Genomic DNA, 9027 nt, shown 5'->3' on the forward strand with positions numbered 1-9027 from the left:
TCAGAGGCCCTCTATCGAGTTTTGAAAATCCCAAACTTTTTAATATTAGTTAAACATCTTTATTTGTATAGTTATACATCAATATCACATTGGATTCTCAATTGTTTGTCATCATTCAGCAAATGGAAATGGATGTCGGTAGATAAGAACTATACATTGATGGGGGAGATGCTGTATTCCCCACATGGTTTTAAATGCTAGAGGGTTCTGCGTCGCTGCCCTGCCGTTCTTCCTACACTTATAGGGCAGTTGAAGTGAAAGTGATATATACAGTATACGTATGCAAGCAGTATTCATCCCATTAAAACCTTTGTTGGAGTTGAATAAATGAATGAATAAATACTTAAAATAAATACGATCTTAAAAATCATGTCATAGAACATCACACGCTGAGTATGATGAGTAGCTACATTCTACTAGCATCAGGGGCGGTGCCAGGTCGTTGGACAAGGGGCTTAACGTCCTGCAGGGCACCTTAGGAACTCAAGAACCCTTTGCTTCATTGCAGGTCTGCGGACGACGAATTAGAAGCAAAGAAACCCCCAGCAGCCCCCTAGTGGTCAGACTGCGGTGGTCTGACCCCCATTAGCCCCCTAGTGGTCAGACTGGGTGGTCTGACCCCCATTAGCCCCCTAGTGGTCAGACTGCGGTGGTCTGACCGCCATTAGCCCCGTCAGACTGGGTGGTCTGACCCCCATTAGCCCCCTAGTGGTCAGACTGAGTTGTCTGACCCCCATTAGCCCCCTAGTGGTCAGACTGGGTGGTCTGACCCCCATTAGCCCCCTAATGGTCAGACTGAGTTGTCTGACCCCCATTAGCCCCCTAGTGGTCAGACTGGGTGGTCTGACCCCCATTAGCCCCCTAGTGGTCAGACTGAGTTGTCTGACCCCCATTAGCCCTCTAGTGGTCAGACTGGGTGGTCAGACCCCCATTAGCCCTCTAGTGGTCAGACTGCGGTGGTCTGCGTCATGCCCGTGTCATTCGAGAAGTCCTCCCCCTGTTGGTCACGGGTGACGGACATCTCCACAGCTAGTCATACGGGACGCCCCTGCCTCCTGTCGCCACGGTTACCGGCGGGGCAGGAGTGCTCTCTGAGCGTGCTGCGGACGCGGCCGCTGCCCCCGCTGCCGCCGTTGAACCCGTCCCGGCCCCCCCCCAGTCCCCAGGCTCCGGGCACGCAGCAGAAGTCCCTGAAGCACCTCTTGAAGTTCTCGTCCAGGAAGGCGTAGAGGATGGGGTTGAGGCTGCTGTTGGTGTAGCCCAGCACCACGCAGAAGAAGTAGGCCGCCATCACCGCCGTGGTCTCGGGCACGGAGGGCACCAGCACCTTGACCAGGATGAAGATGTGGATGGGGGTCCAGCACACCACGAACACCGCCACCACCACCATCACCAGCCGCGAGATGCGGCGCAGGTTTCGGTCCTTCTCGCGCGAGCCCGACAGCATGCGCACGCTCTTCAGCCGCCGCAGCATCAGCGTGTAGCAGACGCTGATGACCACCAGTGGCACCACGAAGGCGAACACGAACACGCACACCTTCATCAGGGTGTCCCAGTAGGAGTAGGGCTCGGGGAACTGAAGGGCACACTCCGTGCTGCCTGTGGTGGGTCAGAAGGGACGTGGATTAAACCCTGTTTCTGCACTCGCTGGGATAAGATGCCTACACACTGCCCCAAACAATGACAACACCCGACTTTAGATTGTTGGCCAACACCGATTTGGACGTGTTTCCCGACTAATGAGGCACTGTAAGTAAGTCGCTATGGACGTACCCAACAGTACAGTACAAAGATCACTGCATCTTTGAAGTTGATTATGAGTTTCCAAGCACCCTGACTTCTACCAATAACCGAGATATTGATCAACCAAACCAGAAATCGCTTTCTCACATTGCAGAGTGTGTGTGGTTGATCGCTGGTTGAGGCAGTCTCACCTGTCCTGAGTCAGAACAATATGATTCTGGGGCTTGGTGAGGCTGCACACTTGTGGTGCAGCCAACACAAACTCAGGAAAAACCGCTCTTTCTTGTTAGCATTCACCAACCGGTTCGGCTATTAACATCTTCCAACCCTTAAAAGAAGGGAGTTTTACAAACATCTACCTGCCCCCTGTGTTTGTAAATGCTCAGAGAAAGTCAGATTCGGATTCTTCCTTAGAATGTCACACCTTTTCACTCTAGCCTTTTCACAGACAATGCTTTCACACCATCTTTTCAAACACCCGCAAAGATTTTTGACATTTGCTCTCAACTACACACACCTTTGAAAGTGAGACAATGCAAATCCTTGCAGATATATCCTACTATACATCATGTTAGGTTTACGATTTATTTTCCAGGTTCGTAAATGTGCTTATGGAATTATAAGAGACATCTCGAGTACATTACACTAACATACGCATAAAACAGTGCAGCAGTTGGATTGCAGCAGTTCATCATGTGGTATTTAAAGGTGGCTACTGGCTAGATGTAAGGTTGTGTTCATGACTTCATTGTACTGAGTACAATACGCCGTCTAAATATCATTTTGACTGCGTCTGCGGAAGCCAATATATATTCTTGATAGCTACCGCTTAATTTCTGACCAATCAGAGCACTACGGCACTCAACAAAGCGATTGCATTTGTTTTGCTAAACAACCAATGAGTTGAGCCGATGACTCGGCCGGGTGAGGAGGGGGGTGGGGAAAGGGGAAAGGGGCGGGGCTTACCATTATGGGTCTGCGTGCTCCCCAGGATCATGGCGGGGATGCCGGCGGCGGAGGACAGCGCCCAGATGGCCACGTTGATGAGCTTGGCCTTGAGGGGCGTGCGGAAGTCCAGCGCCTTGACGGGGTGGCACACGGCCACGTAGCGGTCCACGCTCATCATGGTGAGCGTGAGGATGCTGGTGAACATGTTGTAGTAGTCGATGGAGATGAACACCTTGCAGAGCACGCGGCCGAAGGGCCAGGAGTGCAGCAGGTAGTCGGTGATCTGGAAGGGCATGGTGGTGGTGACCAGTGCGTCGGCCACCGCCAGGTTGAAGATGTAGATGTTTGTGGCCGTCTTCATCTTGGTGTATCTGTGTGTGTGTGTGTGGGGGGGGGGGGGGGGGGCAGGGTAGAGCTGTGAACCGCAGCTCCCAAATGTGTTGAGCTCCCGATCGACACCTTTGATGTGGTTTTAAACAGGGGACTTAATACACCTAGGTAACAATGTACCGCCTTAAGGCTCGTCTCTTCTTCTTCTCTTCTCTTCTACCTCACTAGTCTGGCGACCGTATGTCTCTGGATATGTGTGTCTAATCTATCTACCCTTCTACACTGAGCAGAGACTTGAAGGCATTAAACGTGAAGAGGCATAGCAGGGAGGAGGGAACGACATGTCGAGATAATGGTCGCCAATTAGGGGGTCTATACATGCATGGAGATCCCTTGCAGGAGGGATAACACAGGTGGTCCCACACATCCCATGTGTGTGTGGATGCGTGCATGCACATGCACACACACGTGGTGTGCACACATACAAGCACAGGCTTGGGTGAGTGATGCCTCCCATCAAATGAGAGGAGAGAACGACAGATGGCTGCAGCCTTTGTCAGTTGCAGAGAATCTCTTTTGCTCACATGTATATGTCTGCCCATTATATACATGTATTATATGTAACCTATATAACATATATATGTATAGATATGTATATATGTATATATATATGTTATATATATTATATAATATATATATGTTATATATATTATATAAAATACAAATATATATATATAATATAATAATATGTAAAATGTTTTATATATATATATATATATATATATATATATATATATATATATATATGTTGGTTGTAACTATATAGGGCTAACATAACATCTATAAATATATAAAACCAACTCACCTAATGATGACATACATCACCAGGCAGTTGCCCACCAAGCCCACCACGAACACTATGGAGTACACCGCGGCTATGATAGTGATGATGGGGGACATGAAGTCCGGCTCGCCGTCCCACGTCTCGTTGGCCGTGTAGTTGAACAACATCTCGTCCGAGAGGTCGGGCTGCCAAGTTAAGTCGGACCCGCACTCCTCGGGGCGGCCGGACGCCGAGCGACACCTGTCCTCTTTGAAGATGTGCACGACGTCGGTGTCCATGGTGCCGTTGGTGTAAGGGGTGCGAGGTGTGACTCGGGCGGTGGGACACGTCTGGAGCACACGCGCGCGCTCTACCAAACTACACGGGAGGAAAATGACATAGCTTAGTATTTGAATATATATTAGCGATGTTTTCAAACACAACAGCGCACAGATCCATCTCAAGAAAATACGGTAAAATCGTGAATAAAGAAGTCTTACCTGCTCCTTTTTTTTTTTCAACCAGTTGCTTCGTAACTGGGAAAAGTTAACACATTAAGTCGAATACAACAGCACGTCCTCATAAAAATATAGGGTATTTTATCGTATGAAAACCCGGTTAAATGTGAAACATCAAGAAGATATTCGTCAAGCAGGAGATCGAGAACAATCCTCCCTGTCTCTGTTGGCGCCGCTGCTGCGCACCTTGAGGGCGCGCGCGCCCGGAAACCTTGAGTGACCAGTGTGTGTAGCAGAGTCGGGCCTCATTCTGCTCCACTAATGAGTACCAGAGGTCTCCCTGGAGAGGACTCGTCCGGCACATCCTCCAACACGTCTCTCATTCTCACTCATATTCACCCATCACAGGCTGCTGTGTGTTGAATGTGTAACGTATATTTTGGGAGAAAGTCTTCTAATTGCATGGGTGATGATGTATTCAGCATGCAGCAACAAGAACCAACCGTAACTTTTCTCCATTGTGGAACAATGTGTGTTAATCGCACACAACCACGCCGTAAACGACTACTGTCAAATTTTTTACTCCTACTTGAAAAACAAATGGGATGATTAAGTGCGTTGTCTTTTAAATGCCGTGTTGCTTAGAAACCCACGGTGGACAGATGTTGTGGGGCTGGTGTCATTCTCTTGTGCATATGCGTTCAAGTGCCTACCAGTCTGACACTTCTTAACATGTTTGATTCCAGATCTTTACATGTTCATCATGACATCTGAAGCGGGCTAAGTAAAATACCTCGATACAGATCTGTTGACTGTTCATTTCAGAAATTCAGTCGTGAAAAACAAACACTTTTCCTCAGCTAATGCAATTTATATTTTAACATACTCGGCTTATAAGGGTTATAACTAACCAACATAAAAGTGCATTATTTCCATAAATATAATTACAATATAAGGTTTGAATGCCTTACTATCTTCACCTGTAAAATGCAAAGCAGAGGACCTCACAAACTAAGATGGCAAGTGAGTAAAAAAACAGAACAGAAAAACAGAACAGAGTGAAGTCTAGGAGATGTTGTGAAAGAATGAAATGAATAGTAAAGAAACCAAGCCCAAAGGTGTCTCCATAGCAACGTGATATGCTCCATGTGTTGACGTCATCGGTGTGCACAGGTGCATTCTCCATAGAAAATATGGGTGTAAATATCCTGCTTTTTGGAAATGACTACAATTACTTGGTAGAGACTGAGAGAGGGGAGAGCCTTTGCATCTGTGTGTGTTCTATTTCATCCTTACTGAACGCCAGAGGCGGTGCTTCAAGCACTGAAAGATCCATCTCGCGCATGCGCAGGTCGAGTGTTAATGCCAACAAAGTCACCTGTGACCCCTGATGAGCTCCGGACAGCGTATATCTTCCAGTGTCATCAGAGGATCTGTTCCTTTTCATCTTCTTGCTTTCGTAGGTATCTATGTATCCCCGCGCTAGCTAAAGCTAAGTGGCTATTATTATTTTGATCGTTCGGTGCTGGTGACCTTGCAACGTTTTGTCAGAGCCGTGAGCTGCTCGCCCTCCAAAGACCGCAACGGACCCGCCGAGAGGTTTGGATTGCCGTGGAACACATCATCCTCGGCATGGATAAGATTACTTTTGTGGGTTATATTTTCGTGTTTCAGTGAAGGCAGTGTACCCGGTCCCTCTCCCGGCGTTTGTACTACGCTTATCATTCAATTTCGGTGTACCCGTTTTTGCGTTGTTATTGGTGATGGCATGGGGTGCCCTCCCACCCCCGGCTTAGGTATGTTTTACCTTGGTGCCAACTCGGTGAAGGCAGTGCTCTCACTCCCGCTCCAAACAGAGGTGTGACTTGTAGTTGGTATCAGTATTCCCGCTGAGGCTAACTTATCTGGGTTCTTTTCATACATTCGTTGGTGAAGGTTGTGTTTTAGCCCCCTCTCCCAGTGTCTATTGTTTCTGGGGGGGGTTTTCTGTGTGATTTTGTTGTCAACATGGTTGGCGACCACTCATGCTCGGCCTGTATGGCTTCACTGCAGCTTGAGGATGGCCATGATTTGTGTCCATGATTTGCGCTCGTAAACATGAAGTCCCTCTTCCTGGCATTTCAGGCTGGGACTGGTGCAGGGAGCCAGGTGCTCTTGCTCCTCAGGCATCCGCCTTGGAGCCGGAGGAAGATGTGCTTTCTGTGGCAGCGTCAGCTGCCGCGTTTGCTGAGTATGAGCCGGATGGGGTCCTAAAGGCTGTAGCCTCCCGTGCCTCCGCAGCGTGCTCCCGTCCTTCGACCCGCAGCTCTACTGGTGCTTCTGAGGACAACACAATGGGAGCCATCATTCAGAATCCCACGAAGAGTTGCCTGGTTCCATCGCAGAGCACAGTCTTTCTCGGGGTGTCTCTCAATGCAGTCGCCATGAAGGCCTGTCCGTCGCCACAGCGGGTGGACGACATCCTCTGCGTCCTTCTCCTTTTTCGGGACGGCAGGCTGTTGCATTCTGTGGAGTTTTTGCCACCCCTAGGGGAACTGACGGCTGCTGCTACTGTGGTTCCTCTAGGACTGTTGTCGCTGCGTCCCCTCCAGAGGTGGCTGCACAGCTTTGGTCTGGATGTCAGGGGGCACCGGCACAGGGGACTCAAGGTGTCACGCTGTTGCCTTCTTGCTCTGGCTCCGTGGAGGGACAGATCGTTTCTTCTCCAGGGCATGCCCATGGGTTCCATTGCATCCCGTTGGAAAACCATCACAACAGATGCCTCCCTCTCGGGGTGGGGTGCTGTGTGGCAGAACCTGACAGCTCAGGGGCTGTGGCCTGCTCGGGTCTGCTCAGAGCATATCAATGTTCCGGAGCTGCGGGTTGTGCACAGGACATTGCAGTTATTTCTTCCCTTCCTGGGAGGCCGGCATGTGCTTGTGCGGTCGGACAATGTCTCGGCCGTCTCTCACATAAACTACCAGGGAGGCACCAGGTCTGCGCGGCTGTTGCAGGCATCCCGGGACCTCCTGTTTTTGCCTGGGGTACAGAATCAGGCTAGAAACTTACTCTCCGGTTGCAAGCCGCCGCCCAGGGAGTGGTGGCTTCATCCGGAGGTGGTTCTCAACATCTGGGACGTCTTCGGCAGGGCAGAGGTGGATCTCTTTGCCACAGAGGAGTCGACCCATTGCCCCCTCTGGTTCTCCTGGGCAGAGGAGAGCAGCCCTCTGTGCCAGGATGCTCTCGCCCACGATTGGCCAGAGGGTCTCCTCTATGCTTTTCCACCAATCCCTCTGATTTCTCAGACACTAGAGAGGGTCCTCCAGCAGGTTCACAGACTGTTGTTGGTAGCCCCCTTCTGGCCAGGGAGAACATGGTTTCCACTGCTGGGCAGGCTCTGCAGCAGTTCACCATAGCGCCTTGCCGACAGGAAGGATCTCCTGTCTCAGTTACAGGGCAAGATCTGGCATCCCAACCCTCGTTGCCTGCAGCTATGGGTCTGGTCGCTGCAGGGCCCAACCCACTGCTGACGGAGTGTTCAGACAATGTCTGCAATACCATACTGAACGCCGGGGCGCCTTCTACCCAGGCGCAGTATGAGAATAGGTGGCAGCTGTTTACGGCATGGTGTTCAGACAGGGCTGAGGACCCTGTGCCTTGTTCAGTTCCAACGATTTTGGTGTTCCTCCAGTCTCTCCTGGATGGTGGCCGGTCCCCAGCTACTCTGAGGGTATACGTGGCAGCCATCTCCTCAAGACATGCTCAGTTAGATAATGACACAGTGGGGGGCCACAGATTTTTTTCTCTACTAAAACTGCCTTTCTCCTTGCCATCGCGTCAGCGAAGCACGTCGGGGAGCTTCATGCTCTGTCTGTAAGTGACTCATGTCTGAGGTGGAACATAGATGCTCAGGGGTTACCCTGTGGCCGAATCCAGCTTTTCTCCCGAAGGTTCTGTCATCGTCGAACCTCAACTGACCTGACCGCCTGGCACAATTTATCCCCCCGGAAGGGGAGGACAGGTTAAAACTGCTGTGTCCTGTGCGGTCTCTGAGAGCGTACGTAGCTGCGACCACAGGTATTAGACGGTCGGAACAGCTCTTCCTCTGCTATGGTTGTCCTAGGAAGGGGCTGTGCTCTCTCCAAGCAGCGATCGTCTCATTGGGTTGTGGACGTCATCACCCATGCATATAAAGGAGGTGGTGAGCCCCTGCCATCCGGGGTCAGGTGCAACTCTACCAGGGCTGTCTCAACATCATGGGCTGCCCTGCGGGGTGTGCCCCTGAAAGACATCTGTGATGCAGCATCATGGACATCACCACCTACCTTTTCCAGGTTTTACCGGGTGAACGTTGCCACTCCCCATCCGTTGGCCGTGGTCCTGTTGCCCGACTCTGCTGTTTCCTTTCAAAGAGGTATGTGTTGGAGTTCCTCGTGACCTTGTTGGTATGAGTCATCCAGTGCTTGAAACACCGGTCAGTAAGGATGTAACTACGGTTCTATGAATCCTGGATGACCGCCAGAGTGCCCTGTCACTCAGAATCCTTGTGTACTTGCGAGAAGATTCTGCAGGAACAGATCCTCTGATGTCACCGGAAGATATAGGCTGTCCGGAGCTCATCAGGGGTCACAGGTGACTATGTTGGCATTAACACTCGACCTGCGCATGAGCGAGGTGGATCATTCAGTACTTAAAGCACCGACTCTGGCGGTCATCCAGGATTCATAGAACCGTAGTTAAATATAA

General features: G+C 50.4%; 1 protein-coding gene across 1 annotated transcript; it reads right to left on the reverse strand.

Annotated features, from left to right (window-relative positions):
* Positions 1 to 1033: 1033 nt before the first annotated feature.
* oprk1 (opioid receptor, kappa 1) lies at positions 1034 to 4143 on the reverse strand. The gene is made up of 3 exons (XM_056596545.1): positions 3887 to 4143; positions 2710 to 3062; positions 1034 to 1599 (listed from the first exon to the last, which is right to left on the reverse strand). Exons 1-3 carry the CDS (start codon positions 4141 to 4143, stop codon positions 1034 to 1036), a joined length of 1176 nt encoding a protein of 391 aa, XP_056452520.1.
* Positions 4144 to 9027: the final 4884 nt, after the last annotated feature.

The sequence above is a fragment of the Gadus chalcogrammus genome, chromosome 8, assembly GCF_026213295.1.
Source record: "Gadus chalcogrammus isolate NIFS_2021 chromosome 8, NIFS_Gcha_1.0, whole genome shotgun sequence".
NCBI lineage: Eukaryota > Metazoa > Chordata > Actinopteri > Gadiformes > Gadidae > Gadus > Gadus chalcogrammus.

Coding starts and splice junctions, on each gene's coding strand:
- oprk1 (XM_056596545.1), bottom strand. CDS start 4,143: ATGGACACCGACGTCGTGCACATCTTCAAAGAGGACAGGTGTCGCTCG. Junction 3,063..3,886: donor GTGATGTATGTCATCATTAG/GTGAGTTGGTTT, acceptor ACACACACACAG/ATACACCAAGATGAAGACGG. Junction 1,600..2,709: donor GAGCACGCAGACCCATAATG/GTAAGCCCCGCC, acceptor GACCCACCACAG/GCAGCACGGAGTGTGCCCTT.